The 18,503-nt window shown below is 55.8% G+C and overlaps 6 protein-coding genes across 6 annotated transcripts; 3 read left to right on the forward strand and 3 right to left on the reverse strand.

Annotated features, from left to right (window-relative positions):
* Positions 1–5,055: 5,055 nt before the first annotated feature.
* GGS23DRAFT_587591 (uncharacterized protein) lies at positions 5,056–5,846 on the forward strand. The gene has a single exon (XM_051517493.1). It carries the CDS (start codon positions 5,060–5,062, stop codon positions 5,774–5,776), a length of 717 nt encoding a protein of 238 aa, XP_051367773.1. The 5' UTR covers positions 5,056–5,059; the 3' UTR covers positions 5,777–5,846.
* An 837-nt stretch (positions 5,847–6,683) lies between these two features.
* Positions 6,684–8,640, reverse strand: GGS23DRAFT_607797 (glutamyl-tRNA synthetase; the record flags this gene model as incomplete). Its single annotated transcript, XM_051520107.1, has 4 exons — positions 6,684–7,778; positions 7,854–8,073; positions 8,255–8,418; positions 8,455–8,640. 4 exons carry the CDS (start codon positions 8,638–8,640, stop codon positions 6,684–6,686), a joined length of 1,665 nt encoding a protein of 554 aa, XP_051367774.1.
* Positions 8,641–8,972: 332 nt separating this feature from the next.
* Positions 8,973–10,227, forward strand: GGS23DRAFT_343808 (50S ribosomal protein L1). The gene is made up of 2 exons (XM_051513069.1): positions 8,973–9,375; positions 9,461–10,227. Exons 1-2 carry the CDS (start codon positions 9,104–9,106, stop codon positions 10,128–10,130), a joined length of 942 nt encoding a protein of 313 aa, XP_051367775.1. The 5' UTR covers positions 8,973–9,103; the 3' UTR covers positions 10,131–10,227.
* On the reverse strand, positions 10,228–11,603 carry GGS23DRAFT_343809 (COG complex component, COG2-domain-containing protein). Its single transcript, XM_051513070.1, has one exon. The coding sequence runs from the start codon at positions 11,216–11,218 to the stop codon at positions 10,325–10,327; it is 894 nt and encodes a 297-aa protein (XP_051367776.1). The 5' UTR covers positions 11,219–11,603; the 3' UTR covers positions 10,228–10,324.
* Positions 11,604–13,357: 1,754 nt separating this feature from the next.
* Positions 13,358–15,263, forward strand: GGS23DRAFT_343842 (uncharacterized protein). Its single transcript, XM_051513071.1, has one exon. The coding sequence runs from the start codon at positions 13,452–13,454 to the stop codon at positions 15,222–15,224; it is 1,773 nt and encodes a 590-aa protein (XP_051367777.1). The 5' UTR covers positions 13,358–13,451; the 3' UTR covers positions 15,225–15,263.
* A 1,755-nt stretch (positions 15,264–17,018) lies between these two features.
* GGS23DRAFT_600807 (uncharacterized protein) lies at positions 17,019–17,437 on the reverse strand (the record flags this gene model as incomplete). The annotated part of the gene is made up of 2 exons (XM_051519122.1): positions 17,019–17,308; positions 17,404–17,437. The coding sequence occupies 2 exons, from the start codon at positions 17,435–17,437 to the stop codon at positions 17,019–17,021; spliced, it is 324 nt and encodes a 107-aa protein (XP_051367778.1).
* Positions 17,438–18,503: the final 1,066 nt, after the last annotated feature.

Consider the following 18,503-nt stretch of genomic DNA (forward strand, 5'->3'; position numbering starts at 1 on the left):
ATGTGCCTACCTAGCTCCTATTAGGGCAACAGTACCAGGACATGCCATCTCACCCATGCCGCCCCCCTTCCCCCACCCTACATTCAGTACCTTAGGTAGCCTAACCTCCCGTACCCGTCGTAGGTAGGTACCTCTTATATTTAACCATGGTAGCTACAAGAGGCTACGGACCCTTGTGTAGTTGGGGTTTTTCTCGAGCATTAAATTGGTGCGGGTCGGTCTCTCTTCCACATGTACGCACCGGGATCTCTCATGCATTGTCGTGTACCCGGGTAGGTAGATTCCAGGCTGTCCTGGGACTAGGTAGGTACTTACAAGTACCTCCTCTGCTATCTCTCCACTCTACATGATTGGAGGCTAGAAGATTAGGTGCCTCCCGAGGTACCTAACCTAACTAGCCTAAGGTAGGTACCGCTGGCGTCGTTGATTACCTACAGGCCGCGGTTGGCCGTCGGTACAAGAGGTACACATGAACCCCTCCGCACTTCAAGCCACCGTGATCCCACCCACTCAAGTTCAGGTAGCCAATCGAATCCGCCCCTCCTCTCAGGTAATGTTGGACAACGCATAGAGTGAGGTGATGAGCCCTGGCACGTTGAATAATGACACTACATGCAATTCAGAACACGACCCTCCTCTCACCCTTCACCTCCGCTCCCCCCACCACCATAGCCAAGGCTGAGGCGCGTCAACTCGCTCGCGAACAAAAATCGGTAAGCCCCAACCGGCCGACATTGGCAACGTGAGAAGTGACATTCCTTCTCCCCTCCCTCCCTACCTGTCTAACGCTTGGTTCGGCATCAATCGAGTCCCGCTACGCGCCTCTCTCTCTCTCTCTCTTTTTTTCCCTTTTTTTGGTTGAACCCACCACCATCTTATCTCTTATCTCGCCTGCTCGCTCCCCTATCGGACGCAGAGCCTCCTTACTGGTGCTGAGCACCGCATCCGAAGTCGAGTCCCTCACGACGGCTACACACCGAGCGAGAAGGCGGGGGGGGGGGGGTGCAGGGATGACAGCAAAGAAGCAAAGTACCCCAGGGTACGAACACGGCACAGTCAGGACAAGTCCACCGTCTTCTGTGAATGTCTCCAGGTCGGCGCCTCTGCTCCTCTATCGCTGTCGCTTTCGGACCCTTGAAGTCTGGATACGTACGACGATGCGTAAACGGCGCAAAACGAAAGGAGGGAGGGGGCCCGCGAAACGGTCCAGACATGTGGCGACAAGCAAGCCAACCAAGAAATTACCGATGCCTCACATCATCGCCCATGCGGTGCTGTCCAAAGCGGCCCGGAGGGGCGATGGCGGCTGGTAGGCAGTGACACAGGTAGGGAAAACGGGGTAGGCGGGTGAGGAATCGTATTACCGCATGCCAGAATCCATCTCGCTTGATCGCGTGGTGCCCATACCGACACCTCTCCGCTAGCTACCTGACACCTGGGTGTCCAGTGGGACGGAGGGAAGAGGGAGATGGCGCAACCGCGCGATAAAAAAAAATATCAAAAAAAGAGGGAGCGGGACACAAGGGAGGGGGCACAACGAGAGGGCTAGGCAAGATGGACGATGAGTTGGCCCTGCATGCCGCTGCATTGCCCAAGCCGCCATGCCTCTTACCCAAATCGTCGCTTCTACCCTGGACCTCCTGGGCTACAGAGCCCGACGGCGGTCAACGCCGGAGATCCGACAGGGCCTTCGATAGCCCTTTAGGGATATTTCCTGCTGGCGGCTCGCTAATAATAATAATAGCTGGTGAGAAGGCATCTATACAGTAACAGGGTCTTCCACAGCGCCCAATCCTCATCGTCCACGCGGTGCCAACACATTCATCTATCCAATTACCACCTTCAAGCCCACTATATTCCCATTGCAATGCGTCTGACTACAACGATGCGCCTGGGCCCTCTCTTTTCTTTTTTTCTTTCCTCATCTTACTTCTTCTGGCGTTTATTTTCGCTGTATTATTTCCTTAAAACAAAAGTCTCTCCTCTTTCCTCCGTCTGATACCGGAATCCTTTTCCTATCTCATCCCGACCCCGACCCTTCCGCGATGGTTGGCTGGGAATACTGATAGTCCGTTGCGGGTACGATGCGGGCTCTCGCGTTTATTGGAAAGAAGAAATCAATACGGGGATGAGATGCGACAGATGGAAAAAAAAAACCTCAGCTGCGCACATGCATGATGACCAGCGGCTGGTTGACTGGCAGGCGGCATGTTCACAGATCCGTTCTCACGTTGGGGATGTTCTCAATGTAGCCCAACACTGCCCCCGGCCTCATTTCTAGCTTGGAAACGCGATACCAATCTTCACCAAGTCTCCCGTTCCCCCTTTCAGCCTTGTACAGATCTCGTGGATGCACGTCAATTGCACCTTGCTGAGCGCCAGTGGAGCCTCTCTCGCGAGAATGCGAATGCGAGAACGCGTTCGCAAAACATTCGGTTCCGTGACGGCAGGTTGAGCGCGAGCCAATGGTCCACCCCTCACTCTCCTAACGAGTCTCGAGAGACGTCCCGGGTTGGAAACAGTAACCCTCAATCCAGTTATTTGCATCGGATCGGGGTTAATATGCCATGTAGGTAGGTGCATAGCCGGCCGGCCATGATGCTACAGCACCGCGATCCAACCTATCCATCGTCCCGACCTTACCTATCTACTCACTATGATCAGACTCCAACAGCATCGCCTTGGCACGGCCACCCGCGCTGAGAAATGCCAGTCATCGGCTTACAACATATCCGGTCCCTCTTTGGGGCCGAAGCCAACATATATGTAGACATGCCGTGATATGCACACAGGTATATTCATTCAGCTTAAAACGATGGAGAAGTCCGAGCAATTATTTTGAGGTGAAAATCTGCTTACCTGCCCGATTAGGAAAGCCTTCAACCAGTCTCGACTAGCCAATAGCATGTTACGAAATCCCACTTCCCGACATTGACAACTAATACCTTGTTGCTTGCGCCACGAGCGAACGCCCTCGAGCTAGACCAGGCGGCCGCTCTGTGTCGGCGGCGGCGGCGGCGGCGGCGGCGACGACGACCGTCTAGCCGCGGCTAACTTCACCACCCCATTCACCGTCTTCTCCAATGCGGGATTTAGGCATCGAGCCCTGGCTACCCTGGCAGCTTCATCGCTTCCTTTCCTTGTGCTAATACGGGCAAGGCGGTCCCATTTGCCCGACTAGAACCTGCAGGGTCCGCTCGTAACCCGTGTAAGTCAAACTTGCCCCGGTACTCTCCCCAGCTCCTTGCGTTTTCCCTGCCTGCCCAGCACACGTAGGTTAGGTACCCAGCTGCCGTCCCGCGACGGGGCCGCGTCACGTTGATGGACGTGGAAGCATAATAGCTGTATTAGCCCAGAGCAACTGGCTCCTGTCAAATACGCATGCATCACGAATGCTTGCGTTACCCACCCAGGTCCGGTTCCGTGGAGAGTCGCCTTGTGAGCAGGCAGTGCGCTGTCCATGGATACGGGGGTGTTTATGTGTCGCCAGCGTGTATCGGCCTAAACGACACATCGTAAAGTAGGGATATATATCGCGATGTACCTACCAACCTAGGCAGTAACTAGAGGCCTGGGCACGAGCAATCTCTATAGCAAAAGGGGAGCCATTTATCATCGGCCTATATCGTCTAAGTTGCAGTTAACCGCCGCATAGAACCAACGAGGCGAGAGGAACCCATTACAAACGAACGATCCCCAGTCTGAGGAAACCACGTTGAATGTGCCGGTGAAAGCTTGATCCTGATCCTTGGCCAGTAAAAGGCGGCGGCCCAACCCTGAAGCCTCACAGTACACCAAACCCATTTCAAGTTCACCTCGTAACTCTCGAGTCCATAGGCATCCGGGGTCACCCTTACTCTACTTGTCCTTACCGATATTCCGAAAAGTCGTTTTGTTATACCTGGCTTCACATCCGACGTCGGAGTCCACTTGTCCGTCGAGTTAACAATTCATCCGAGGTAAAAGTAGCACACAGGCGTTCAATAGGATACCAAGACTTCATTAGGTTTAATCATCGACTCTAAATCCATACCGAAGTAATTCACTAAGACCTTATATACGCTTACGCCCGAGATCACACTCGAGTTAACCGACGGCCTTTCAGGATGCGGCACAGGCTAATAGTAGCAAGATCCCTAAAACTGCAGAGGGCGCCAAGCTGCATATCGTGGTGGCTTCAGCTTATAAGCACGAGATCGCCGAAGGAGAGTAGCTCGCAGCATCCCACCCCCGGCCTCCTATGGATCTTATATCGAATCAGGGCCTAGTCTTTTAGAAGTCGGCGAGGTTGGAATCTCCGCTTCGAATCGGAACTAAAAGAGGCGCACGAGCTCTCGGATGCTTAAGTGTATCTCGACAGTCCTGAGGTTATGGCTGCTAGCGCTCTCCTCGGTGGCGCCTACGGACGTGAACTTCCTCGCGGCGGGCCAGGTGTTGTCGTGAAACATACATCGGTAGGGCACGTAGTCGCCGCTCCTAACGAGCTTTCCCTCCGGGAGACTAACAGCACGGCGCTACACGAGTTTCCCGCCAAGGTTTGCGACGCCTCCTTCTTGGCTGAGGCCTATGCTAAGGGGAACTCGATCTCTGGGCTATGCGAAGGTGTCGCTCGGTCAGAGACCGTCGCGCTCATTAAACGAGCGGCGGTACGAATGCCAATAGAATGATGTACGTGCGAGACACTGACTCAATGGGCGTTGACTCGAGACACGACTGCTTTCCTGGCCGAGCCATCGAGCTCACGGGGCGGCCGCGGCCTGGGAGAGTTGGCCTCCGGAGTAAGTCAAAAGAGCATAGCAAATCACCCACCGCTCTATGCCACATGGCGTGCGAAGGGTGGAGCGCAGGGCGCTGGGAGAGATCGAAATCGGTGATAGTGAGAAGGATACGAAATACCGAGCACCAATTTTCTTTGTGCTGCATGGGTAGGTACTATCACGTGCCCAGCGTCCCAAAAGGGCAAAGGCCGAGGCCGGACCGGGCTTTGTCAGCCAGGTACCTGTCAGCGAATATCAACAACACACAACACCGATCAGGAACAAATTATCTGCCAAGATACATGGCAGAGGAGTATAACTCAACCTCCGGAAATTCACCTACGGGCGATCGAGACAAGCCGACTCATTTTAGCCTATCTCCCCGAACTGCTACTTTACCTAGTTACGTTACCACCGAGTCTCGTCACCATCCTAGCATTCTGGAAGAAAATGGAAGAATCGAAGGGAACCAGCAGCTCGGTTCGTTCACATTCGTTCCAATCCATCGATTCGTTTCCGAGAGCTACTCCCTTCCAGACGCATACGTGTCCCCCAGGAATATCACCGCAGGCTCGGTTCAAAAAAAGACTGCTGTGGCAACTATTGGGCAGCGTTTGGCCAGTAGCTCGGCCGCCTCCTTCGACCGAGCTCCCTTTTCGTCCAAGCTGTCTGAGCAGCATTGCCCTATAGCTTCCGACCTCGACCCAACCTCCCACGTCCCGCTCGAGCCCGAAGGCAAGCTGACTTGGGCCCCTCTGCCGACCCTTCCTTCGACCAATATATCCCCTCCGCACTTACATAGGCGCCGCTCCAACGCCGCACGGGAATGCCTTCAAGTCAGGCCTCCGGCCTCTCTGCTTGCTCTCCAGTTACAACCCGCAGACGCACTTACACCAATAACCATAGCTTTCTCCCCCTCCCTTCATGCCTTCTTTCCGCCCCTCCCGCCCCCTTCCGGCCCCCCCTTTCTCCTACCGCCCAAATCGGACATACGTAATGTCAGGCGGGTAGGTAGGTAGGTAGGTAGGCAAGGTAGGTGGGCTAGATGAAGCCCGACCGGCATCTCGGAGTGAGACATTTTCAGCAGGAAGGCAGAAGGAGGAGGAGGAGAAGGAGCCTATCGTTCCTATCTACGTGTCAACGTCAATGGCGAACCGAACCCTCCGCGCCCCCTCCGCGCGTCCCCCTTCTCCTCTTCCTCCTCTTCCTCCCCTCCTCGCCCTAGCCAACAATCCGACAACTAAAATTCATGCTTGGCTATTACGTCCTATCTCTCTCTACTTCCCCCCTCCCTCCCTCCCTCCTGCGGGCACGGATTCAGCTCCAGCTCCTGCTCGAGCTGTAATACGTGCCAGCCAATGCATTGTTGTTGGGTATGAGTAATCTTAGCTGCCGTGTTATCGTAGACGCGGGCAAGGCTTAGGGGTTCCTTAATACTACGACGCTTAATATCAGATGTGGTAAGGCGTGGCACGATTCGACGCGGAATACTACGCAGGAGTTCCCTGTGGTTCTCTCGACGGCTACGTAACTGATATGACTGGCGCCGCTAGCTACCTACCATCCGGTTGCCTACGCGTGAAACCGCGCTACCTATGTACGAGCGATATCATAACCCGGGGTTAGCCTACCTGCCCGTTAGGCGGCACTCCCCGTAGATCTCCAAGTTTGAGGTGCTTCGGGTGTCTTCAGATGATGACGATGATGACGACGGCGGCGACTGTGTGATTGTTGTTCGGGCTTATGCGCGACACGGAGACACCCAACACCCAACATCGTAGAACATCGTAGAGGCCCGAAAACGAACACAAGGTGAGGCGAGACGCGTCGCGGGTCGTGACTTGGTCCGGGTCAATTGCCGGTGATTCTTTGTATTGGTGGCTCCTCTTCTCCAACATCACGGTGCGTCGTCTATCTACTACCTACCTACTTGCTCTTACCCGTGGGGATGTAGAATAGGACAACATTCTTCTCGTCACCCTCCTCGTAGCCCTTGTCTACGCGGTAGTATCCCCTGCGCTCTAACTGGATGATATCGTCCTTCTTAAGCTTGGCCACGCCTTCGTCGCAGTAGGCTTCCTCCATGGTAGCAGTGACCGGGTTAAGGAACCGCTCCAAGTCGTCGTCCTCCTCAAGCTTATTTTTGGTGATCAGGTAGTCGAAATCCGAGAGCTCCGCGTCGATCAGCTTCTGTCCTTGCGCTGAGAGCCAGGTGACCTTCTTTTCGGTTGTGCGAACATCTCCTTTGAGGCTCAGGTCGCAGGTCAGGCTGGTAATCGGGTCACCGCCAGTCGTGGTCTTCGCGATCGCGTTGCCCCATTGCATCAGAATAATCTCCTCACCGTCCTTGAACAACTTCGCATCCGCTTGGTCCAGTATTAATTCCTTGCTGTATGCCGCCTTCTTCGTTCCAACGGAAGGGTTCTTGGTGTGCAGGGGTTTTTCTTCGGAACGTGGCTCCGCAGGTGCCTCGTCTCCCGTGACGGACACCTTGACGTGGTCTTTCTTGAGAATGGCGGTGTGTCGTGGCGCAACAGGGTCGATTTCCTTTTTGTCTGCGGCCCCAAAACTAGACCAGTCCATGGACACGACGTTCCTCGAGGGGCCTTGCTTGAGAATAAAATCACGCAGCGCAGCAATGGTCATCCCTCGTCGCCGGACACCGCGGATGGTGGGCATCCGCGGGTCGTCCCAACCCCAGACTTTGCCGTTGTCGACGAGCTTGGCCAGCTTTCGCTTGCATAAAAAGGTCCGAATGAAGTTCATGCGGGCGAAGTCCCACATGTGCACTTGACGGAGCTTCGGCGTGTCGAGAAGCCATTGGAACTGGGGGTTGCGATCTGTGTACTCGGTTGACCTCAGAGCGTGGGTGACTCCCTCCAGGCTGTCAATAACGGGGCACGCAAGATCGTAAGTGGGGTAGATCTTCCACTTGGTGCCAGTCCGGTGGCGAGGGCCGTTCGTATTGCACCGATAGATGACGGGGTCGCGCATGGCTTTGTTCGGGTTGTTGAGAGAAATCTTGGCACGAATTCAATTCTTCAACCCTTCCTCTGTGCCGTTCTTCATGTCTTCGAAGATGGCCAGGTTCTCCACCGTCCGGCCTCGCCTCTTGGATGCGATACCCTTTCCCCTCTCGTCGCGCATCGTTTCCACGTCGGTGTCATCAGCGTAGGCGTTCCCGCGCTTGATCAGGGTTAGGCAAGTTTCATAGAGGTGATCGAAGTAATCTGAGGTATAGGTAACGGTATCGGGCTTGACGCCCATGAGAGCGAGATCCTCGATGATGGCATCCTGGTATTCCTCCTTCTCCTTGCTCGGGTTGGTTCAAGCCTCAGGCGGAGCTGGCCATTGTAGGCTTGGTGCGCAAAGCAGTCGCTGAGCAGCAGCGCTGCTTTGGCGTGTCCGATGTGAAGATAGCCTCTGCACGTGAGTTAGCAACATTCGCTTTCTGTAGCTTAGAGCCGCCCGAAGAGCGGATGGGTTCGTCTACTCACGAAGGCTCGGGCAAGAACCGGGTAACGACGCCCTTTTCGGCCCGTAGAGCGAGATTGTAACTCGCACCAGCTCGACTAGCGGCTTGGGGTTTAGTCTTTCGCGCCGAGTCGGCAGCTTTGGCTTCGACTTGGATCTCGGTGTGAACCTGTTCAATGTAGGTGAACTAGCGATAGAGGTTTACGTAGAATCCTTTGCGCACGAAAGAAACGGCGACGCGGTTACTCTTGATGGCGTCCCATGCCTTGGCGTCGAGGTCGCTCAGAGAGTATCCGGAAAGGTACGTTCTTAGCGTCAAGTGCTTCCCGAGTTGGAGGAGATGGGGCTCGATGGACTTGAAGTCTCCGTCGAGGGAGGTCGAGGCGGCGACGAGCTCGTCAGCCTTCATCGTGAACGGGTTTGAATGACCCTCCCCGAAAATGTACCTAGATGTGAAGGGGTTGTCGACAGTGAATGTGTGCTCTTGCGTCGACACCCAATGGCTTTGCTCGTCAGGCTGGTAGGCAGTACCTATAATATCAGCGTCTCTCGGCTGAGCCGAGTCAATCGGAGCAGACAACTTTGCCGGTTTGGCTCATCTTTATTGTGGCGGGGTCACCCCACTACAGCGGGACGGTGTTATCGATAGGCAGGTGGTAGGTAATGATCATAGCCAGCGCGAGATAAGCAACGATGTGGCTGGTGTGGGCGACGCGTGAGGCGCCGTCGTCATTTGAGGCTCAAGAAAAAAAAGGGTCCAGCTAAGAATTCCCCTCCGAATTGTCTTGATGAGATCCCGAGCTTCCAAAAAGTAAGCACCTGGTGCCCGTAGCAGCGGCGGATATTTCTGCACACACCCGCGAGGAGTCCCAATGGCTGCGATTAATCAGTGCATCGCCTCGCTATCGAGGATAGGCCTCGGAACCGCCTCCAGGCCCGTATACGCGACAGTCCCCCTCTTCCTTGCCCCGGCTATCATCCAGACGAGATGGAAGGGCGGCCCCAGTGCTGGCACGATGGCAATGCGCGCGCGTCAAAAAGAGAAGTTAAAGGCTAAGTTGAAGCGGAAGCAGTCGCGCTTCAAAGAATATAAATATGCCGTCGCCAGCCACGAGGAGCGATTCACGCTATGCGATGCGATGCGGTGCGTAGGGCCTCTTCGCGATGACAAACCCGAGCTCCCTGTAGGGTTCTTCATCTCCGGTTCGTAGCTAATGCGATCAGCGCAGATACCTACGAGCAGCTGAAGTTGGCCGCCCCCCAGCATCGGCCACCTACGAGATCGCGATGAGAGTCAGGACACCCAAGAACAGCCCCGTCCTCCGAAGCCGTATACAACTGCCGTATCCCGTCAAGAGCGACACGCGCATCGCCGTCATCTGCAAAGAAGGCAGTGGTGCCATGCAGGACGCCCGTGCAGGCGGAGCTGTCGCGTTCGGCGAAGAGACTCTATTTCAACTGATCAAGGACAATCCGAACGACCTTCCGTTCAACCGCCTCATCTGCCACGCCGATTCCGAGCCTGCGCTCAAGAAGGCCGGACTCGGCCGAATACTCGGTCCCAAAGGTCTCATGCCCAGCTTGAAAACCAATACCATCACCCGCAGCGTGAAGACGCTCATGCAGGAGATGGCGGGCGCCGAAAACTACAGGGAGAGGATCGGCTCGATCCGCATGCCTATCGGCAACATCCAGTTTACGCCCAGGCAGCTTTCCGAGAACATCCGAGCGTTGGTCGCATCGGTGAAGAGCAATATGGTGAGGCTGGAGGAAAAGGTCAAGAAAGACATGATCGAAATTGCGCTCAGTTCTTCGAACGGACCGGGTTTCCCCCTTAGCGGTGGCTTCAATTCTACGGACGAAAAGGTCCAGCCTGCGCACTTGAGCACGGCCATGTAGATACCTGTACAACCCGTACATCATAAGGTCATTTCTCCCGAGAAAAGAAACCGGTGCGAGCAAATAAACACGTAAATCCTATATCATATCAAATCAGGGCCTCGGCCGTCTTCCGTACAAGCCAGAGGCTTGGGTATCTCCGTTGCCTGTTACGCTTTCCCTCTAGTGTCGCATCATTCCATTTGTACGGGTCGTCAATTTGCCTTGAGAATCTTTACTACTTCGGCCGGTGCATCCATTAGCGAATAGATGCCCATGAGTTTGAGTAGTCTCGCCTGGCCCGTGACGCCCGCCTTTTTAGCTTCTTTCAGCGCCGTGCCGAGATCGAGGAGGATGGTGTTCCGACACCTGATCATCCTCTCCTCCAATTTCCGTACGAAGGGCGTCTCCCGCCCAACGTCGTTGGCTAGCTCGTCCACCGTCAGGTAGTCGTTGGCGAGCTGCGCGAGCTTGGCCGCACCACTCTCCGTCCCGTCTTGCGAGTCTCCTGCCTCGGTCTCTTCCTCGTCGTCTTCGCTGTCATCGCTGCCGGACCTCGCGCTTCCGAGAGCTAGCCGGCCCTCGAGCGCGGAAATCCTCTGGTCGAGCTCTAGCATCTTCCGGCCGGTCTCGATCTCTCTCCGCACGTAGGCTAGATCGTTGGTGAGACCGGCGGCCTCATGCCGCCGCTCGCGCACACGGCCGCGCACATCCTCGACGGCGCGGCGGAAGCCGAGCAAGGCCACGCGGACATCTTCGACCCTTTCCTCGCCGCCCTTGAGCTCGTCGCCCAGGCTCAAGAAGCTAGTGTAGTTTGCGTTGACGAGCTCCAGGAGCTCGGTGCTGATGGAGGCGCTGCGCTCCCGTAGGTCGGAGCGCAGGTCCTCGAGTGTCTGGTGCCGGTTCGCGAGCGAGGAGAGGTATTCGGCGGCGTCGAAGTTAGGCGCCAGGAAGTCGGAGCGCGGGAGCGCCGTGGGGAAAGGGAGGGGAGCATCGTCGCCTTCGGCGTCGGAGGAGGAAGAGGAGGAGGGCAGGATGAAAGAACGGGAGCTTGTGGGTCTAGCGCTCAGCAGCCTCGCCGGCGATTGGGCCGAGAGGTGGTTGGCCATGGTGTTGCGGCAAGTCGAGACGGAGAGGAAGAGAGAGAACTAGAGTCGGTCGGAGAAGATCGACCGGCACACGTCGAATGGTGCTTAAAGATTTGGAATCTCGAGATTAGACTGATCGTGTCTTCGGGATTTCGCGGGGTGGTGCATTTAGTGATCGTATCTACAACGGCGAGACGTGGTTCTCGGGTGAATGGTTCATTCGAGATGTTCTGAACAATGGGAAAGCGGGAATAGGAGGTAGGCACCCGCTAGGTATATACCTTTTCGCTGGAACTTTAGGGAAATTCTCGATTTCTGATATACCTATGCGCCTTAGAAGCACCTACATGGCTATATGATATATCGAGTCCGTGGTTGTCCAAGGTAGGGGGTTAGACGGGACCTGATGCGCACACTAGGAGGTAGTAGGTACCTAATCGTAGGTGGGAGATCAGCCACCTGGGGTTGGGGCTGCCACAGGTGCACCCAGGTGGCTTGCGCGGAGAGGTCTCGTCGACATTGAGGCTGGGCTTCCATCGCGGAAACGCGCCATGTTGGGCGACGCTCCGATACCGGGTGGACCAGGTGGGGGCTTTCCCAGCTAGCTTCGAGGGCTTGTTCGGGCGCAATAACCAGAAACGGCCTCCGGACTCACCCGACCAACGGCGCGTCACAGCCAGTGGTAGATTTCCCCCCTCTCCCGGCTTTCCGCTGGCTACGGAGACTTCCATCCTCCCCTTACTTTACTACCTACCCACGTACCTAGTAGATCTTCACCTCCCTATCTCTCTGTCTGCCCGTGGATCAACACCCGCCACACACACACGGCAGAGGTTGCAGGCCGCGAAAGCAAGGGACCCGTACCTGGTGCCCACGAACACATCGCCCCAGTACTCGACCAGACGTACATGCCTGCGAGACGTGCCGACGTGCTAGCCGTATCACACCACCATCTAAGGCCATACAGACCGTCGAACCTGCGATCAACTTGGACGGCCGCTGAACAGACGATACTCCTAGAGTAGACCCAACACGCTACGCACTCAACTCAACACGCTGCTAACCCTGGTTGGGAGACCCGCTCGAACGAGCTCGGAATCCGACAGGCCCGAGGGCGCAAGGGTGGATCGGCGCTCTAATTTTTTTAAATTCTTTTTTTTCTCGCTCTTTTTCCCGCACCTATCCCCTCTTGGTCGTCTTGGGGGTCTCCATGTGACATCCGTTCAGTGCCTGGTCTGGGCGAGAGTGGGTTACAGCTGGGAGACCGTTGGGGGACCTGGCATAATCTTATCAATCTGATCAGTGATCTCGAGCCATCGCCATCTGTGCCGGTCTTGGGTTACGCTCGCTATCGATCTGCCACCTCCTCACTCGCCTCTTTCTACCTTTTCCATTATCTACATCCCCTCCCCACACACCCCTACATCTCCGTACTTACCTACGCGCTCCTCTCTCCATCTCCGCCCCCTCTCTCTCTTCTTCTCTGTTGGCCAGGCCGTGTTCGCATCGGCCTCGCCGTTAGAGCCGGGGAGTCAGGAGGGACAATAAGGGCGAACGAAGCCGGGAAAACCCCCCCCAAGAAATCTTCACTCCTGCAGTGTCGGTCTCGAGCCGGCGAACGGAATGCAGGCTTAACTAGTCCCTAATTTCTACCAACCGGTTCGCTCTCATAACTCAAGACAAATACCTAGTCAACCCCTCTCTCTCTCTCCAAGCATCCAAGCCCCAAGCCCCCAAGGACTTCTCCCGTCAAAGCCAGAGCCCTAATTCGGACGGCCTGGCTGGGCCTGCGAAGACCACTTCGGCCAGTTCCCACTCTTATTGGCTTCGTCACTTCGGCCTGCCACCTGCAAGTTTGCTTGAGTGGAGGAGAATCCTACCAATCTATCTGCCTAGCTTCTTGTCTCTTGCGCTCTTCCTCCCATCTTCTTCATCCTCCCTCCCTCTCCGTCTCTCTCTCTCTCCCTCTCCCGCCGGATCGGAAGGCAGGAAGACATCCCGCAATTCAAAGGGAAACGCAGAAACAAAGACAAAGAGGCGCAGCATAGCACAACCATCTGGGTCATCGGGACTATTCATCATCCGCCTGCTTACCTGCCCACGCTCGCATCTGCATCTTTGCGGAGCCAAGTTCCGCGGATATCCCAATTCATAACACGTTGGATGTCCGAGGTGCATTGCATCGCCGACCACTGACAGCGAATAAGGGTCGTTCGATGCCTTTCCCGCTTAACGGCTCCAGAATCGGAACAAGATGTCGACCCCAACTACTTCTGCCGCTGCCGCTGCCGCCACCGCCGTCGTCTCGCCAGCAAATCTGAAAGCAAATCTCAAGCCACAGCCAGCCAAACTTGCCATTACCCCTATTTCCGCCGCATCCTCCCCCGCCTCAGCTCTTTCACCTGTTTCAAACGTATCCACGCCCACGTCCGCCCATCCGCTTATCATCAAACCCGCCACTACCCTTCTACAGAACACCGCCATGGCGACCGCCGCCATCGCCAAAGGCTCCATAACTAGCAAAGAATGGGTAATCCCGCCCAGGCCGAAGCCCGGTCGAAAGCCTGCTACCGATACTCCGCCGACGAAGCGCAAGGCCCAAAACAGGGCCGCCCAGCGCGCATTCCGCGAGAGGCGAGCCGCTCGCGTCGGTGAATTGGAGGAACAGCTGGAGGAACAGAAGGAAGAGCACGACCGTTCGCAACAGCAGCTACGTGACCAGGTCCAGGGACTAGAAAGCGAAGTACAGACACTGCGAAGTAGATGCGTCGCCCTCGAGGACCTTCTTGAGAAGGAGCGCTCCGAACGCTCCAGGATCGCTAACGAACTCGACGCGCTACGACGAAGGTGGAATCGAGAGGGCTCGAGGGTATCGTCGAGGAATGGAAGTTTCGCTCTTCACCACGGAGGGGGCCCCAGTTCGCTCAATGGGCCCCAGGGATCTCGAGGAAGTGTTTCGAATACTGCATCCGATCACCGCAACTCGAACACGGCTTTCTCCATATCCCGGATCATCTCGCCTCCAGATTCGTCGGATTCCCCGGTCGCCTCTCACGAGTCTCCCGCCGATCCCGCGGGTTGCGGCAACTGTGAGGCTAATGGGCCGTGCGTATGCGTCGACGAGGTTCTCGCCGCTCCCGTCGGGTGCGGCAAGTGTGCGGTCGGCACCAAGTGCGAGTGCATCGAAGCTGTGCTTAAGGGGCCCTCTCCGAATTCGGATTCCGATCTCAAGCGCAAGTCTTCGTCGATCCCTGCGTTGGAACCAGACGAGAAGAGACAGAAGATGCCTGACCCCTATCCTAATGAGATAGACTTCACCCATGTATTCTCGAAGAAGAAGCCGGCTGTCGCCGAGCCGGTCCTGTATCAACCGGTCGCGCAAGCAACGGTGCCGCCGCGTGACGGTTGTGGCTTCTGTAAAGAAGGCACTTATTGCATGTGCGCCGAGACCGCCGCGGCGCAGTCTCTTCCCCCGGTTTCTCACCAAGTTCAAACCCCGCCGCCTTCGGAGAACGATGTCGGCCCCACCCCTATGGAATTCACTTCTACGGGGGCGGTCAAGCTTCCTGGTATCAATTCGCTGCATCGCACGTCGATCCCGGCGGTACGGTCCTCGGCCGGTTGCAGTCCGAATGGACCTGGAACCTGTGCTCAGTGTCTGAACGATGCCAAGTCCGGACTCTTCTGCCGCAGTCTTGCCGCAACCTTCGCCCATGATGCGAGCGGGTCCGGCAGTGGATGCTGCGGTGGTTCCGAGGGATCTGGCTGTTGCAAGTCCACTGACGGAGCAACGACCGTCTCCACCCCGTCACTTGGCCTCAGTGTGTCATGCGCAGATGCCTATAAGACGCTATCTAGTCACCGCAATTTCGAGAGAGCCGCGGACGACATCGGGACATGGCTTCCCAAGCTTAAGGCTATCCCCCAGCTGGCGAATACGCCTACGCGACTACCTATAGAAGTCGAGACGGCTAGTATCATGGGCGTGCTAAAGGAGTTTGATGTTAGATTTGGACGAGACGCCTAAGCCGTCTCTATACTCTTGGGAGGAAAGGTGGGAAGCCCAGTTATGGTTTACGCATGTCAGACGACTCGGACGTGGAATCAGGAAACTAATGCATTTAGTGGTGTTGATGGAGGGAGGGCTAGGGAGGCCGTGGCGGTTCGCGGCCGGGGGTCGTCACCGATGCTATTAGTATACGGCGGAGAAAAGGCGGCGAGGCTTATTGACACATTGGGTTTCGGACGCCTGGGAGCCATTCGCAGCTCCTAGGTCTTGAACATGTATATCTATCAAAAAGTGCAGTCCCAACGAACTCGGAGTTCGAGTCTATAACGCTGGATGTTTGAGTACAAATTTCACAATTGCTATACCTAATAAAAGCCTCATCTCTCAACGTGATATTGATATGTATGTACGCTCGGAGAGAAGGTTTCGAGGACCGAGGGGTGATCGAATAGGTTCACCGCCTTCTCGATGGCACTGTTAACCAACCCTCCGTGTTAGCTGCCATCCTCCCGTCTGTAAATTGGAGACTTTGCCAATCGCCAGGCGATCTCGGCTGTACTTCAGGGTCAGTGCTGTCTCACAGGCCGTGTCTCCCGGCTTCCTACGTAGTATTCCTGAAATAATGCATGACAGGCTTGCCTGATTTGGGTTTCTCGGTGTCAAGGGATCGTCATTCTTCACCCTCGCCTGGGTTATGGGTGCGCCATTCGTTGACATGTCGTAGTCTACCTCGTGGGGATATAGTATCATCGCCCGTAACACCTTAGGGTCCTATGTGAAAGGGAACTTAGGGAGCTAGCGGAGATATATCTAATATCTTCGGGACCGGGGAACGGGATGGGGGGGAGGAGGGGAGAGAAACTATTTGTAATGATGTGCTCACAGAGATGATATGGTGCCTAAGCAACGATAACCTTCATCAAATCAAGAGTTTATCTTTGCCGTCTTATCCCCGGACTCATTGCATTACGCTATAGCAGCACTTGCTATAAGCTATGAAATATACGTGCTAGAGGTCTAGAAGCCAGCGTGGAGCAGTTGAGGGTAACGATTAACAGAGTCGTTTTTTTTTCCCTGCCAGGGAACCCCCCTGGCTAGTAGGTAGTCATAGGATGATGGGTCAAAGACTCGGGCCTTATCCATCCACCATGTACGAGTGTTCTCCCATGCCGGTTATTCCTCTCTATTGCAGCACTAAGATAACCATGCCTACCCGCATGTCAGTACGGTATTATATCTCGGAGCGTTGTGCCCATCGCGCCCACGGAGACTACCCAACCGAATCTTCAACTCTTACTTACTACACCTCCCTTCTAGTCTGTCCCTTGGCCCGGCGGACCGTGGACACAATAGGAGACTGCGCCGACTACACGCAGAAGCGCCTGTCCTGGTAACGTCAACCTCAGGAAGCTCGCAACGGAGCGTCTACATCGAAGAAAAATAGATATGTATAATGGTTATGTAACCTGCCTGGCGGACGCCGACCGCGTCTATATCTAAAACAGAATGTCCCAATTAATGCCAATAATGCGATGCCGGAGCCCACGCGGTCTCTAGCGCCGCGGGGTGGTGCGAACCAAGTCCAACCAAAGAAGGGGAGCCAAAGATCTTGCCACGCCTCTCCCCTCCCCGTCCCCTCTCGTGCAGGGTCGCAAGCTGTTCCGTCGCTCAGGGGGGAGAGGGGGCAGCTTGCTTAGTACTCCTCACGCGTAAGTCTACAACCACGCACCCTCCGATCCCCGCTCCCTCACTCTCCTCCCCTTACCCCCTTTTCCTCCCTTCCATCCACGATACCCTCACCCTACCACGCCCTTAAACCGCCGTACCGTTCCTGGGGGCGGCGCTCGACGAGGCGGACGGGGCGGCTGTGCCGCTGACGGGGGATGCGGCGTCGCCGAAGCCGCAGCCGGCCTTGCCGGCCTGGAACTGGGCGCCGAGGCCGGAGCACACGCCGAAGCTCTCGCCCGTCACCACGGCGCAGCACGTCGACGCGCAGTCCGCCGAGCTCAGGCACTGGCCCCCGATGAACTGGACCCCCTGCCCGTTGCCCACGTTCTTCTCACCCGCCGGGTCCGGGGTCAAGGCCAGGGAAAGCGTGGAGACTGCGAGGGAGCGGGTGTGTGTGAGCGAGAGTATTCTAGTGTGACAAGGGTGGGATAGGATAGAATGGAGTGAGCATAGAAAAGGGGGTACTTACGGGCGAGAGTCGCGAGGGAGGTAATGCGAACCATTTTGCTTGGTTAGAAAAGTATCGACTTGAGACTTTGAGGGGGACGATGAGGTGGCTGATGGCGTGGAGTTGGCAGTTGTTTGGATATCTCGTTGGTGCTTGATGGTTTGCAGTTCTTGCTGGTGATCATGACACTAGCCATGAGCGGCCGCGCCAGACTTAAATACCCAAGCGAGCGGTATGCCTCACGGGTGCGATATACGTCAGCCTAGCTCTCTCCGTTCGAATGTTTCCCAGCGGCGACCACCCCTCCCCCTGACGCCGGGTTCGTGCTGGGCCGTGAGGCTGGGTTGCCGTGGGTTCTGCTACGCCTGCGGCCTCAGCTCCGGGCACCCCCTGTTTGATACGTCGCGCATCGCAATTAGCGAGCGGTAAAAGATGGAGGGCGCCGAATAGCTAGGCCGCGGAATCATTTGGTAAACTTTTCCCTCGGCGTGTATAACACGGACGATTTCGAGGCCCCCTCTCCTTTCGAGAAGACCTGGTTACCGCCTTGCCGGCGCTGGGTCGGTGCCAATCGATATAACCAAAGACTCTCTTCTCTAGTACAGTCCCGGGGGTGCTGGGTACAACTCCTTCACAAGACTATGCTAGTTAATGATGAGGGATTTATGGCTTTATTTGCGATCTAACCTAGTTATAAATTGACATGGAAAATGTGTGTATATACATTGTAAGTAGCATTGTAGGTAAAGCATTCAGCGAAGTGTGGAGCGGGAATCAGGGATAGCAATACAAATCTAAAGACCGTGAAGAGCATGTTTCTGAAGAATCATATCATAAGATGCTTAGATCTAGGAATTTCTCTAACGACGGGAATGTTGCTACAATTGCTACACAGAGACGAATTCCGAGCCACACGGCGGCTCCTGAGAAACACATAAAACCACGTTGTGAATTCCTTCCTCATGGATGGTTCGGCCGCGTCATGTTCCGAGGTGGTCTGTTTCCTCGTCCGTCTAAATTCTGCCTTGGTCCGGGGGAAACACCTTCTACGGTATCGGACGAGGCGGAATTTGGGCTCGACTCCAATCCTGGAAGTCTCGAGGAAGGGGGGGTTGAAACGT

The sequence above is a fragment of the Durotheca rogersii genome (genome assembly GCF_024521655.1).
Source record: "Durotheca rogersii strain YMJ 92031201 chromosome Unknown GGS23scaffold_38, whole genome shotgun sequence".
Taxonomy (NCBI): Eukaryota; Fungi; Ascomycota; class Sordariomycetes; order Xylariales; family Xylariaceae; genus Durotheca; species Durotheca rogersii.

Excerpts from the sequence above, each read along its gene's own strand:
- GGS23DRAFT_587591 (XM_051517493.1), top strand. The coding sequence starts at position 5,060 with ATGGCAGAGGAGTATAACTCAACCTCCGGAAATTCACCTACGGGCGAT.
- GGS23DRAFT_343808 (XM_051513069.1), top strand. The coding sequence starts at position 9,104 with ATGGCTGCGATTAATCAGTGCATCGCCTCGCTATCGAGGATAGGCCTC. Across the intron at positions 9,376-9,460 it reads ACGCTATGCGATGCGATGCG|ATACCTACGAGCAGCTGAAG; the intron begins GTGCGTAGGGCC and ends CGATCAGCGCAG.
- GGS23DRAFT_343809 (XM_051513070.1), bottom strand. The coding sequence starts at position 11,218 with ATGGCCAACCACCTCTCGGCCCAATCGCCGGCGAGGCTGCTGAGCGCT.
- GGS23DRAFT_343842 (XM_051513071.1), top strand. The coding sequence starts at position 13,452 with ATGTCGACCCCAACTACTTCTGCCGCTGCCGCTGCCGCCACCGCCGTC.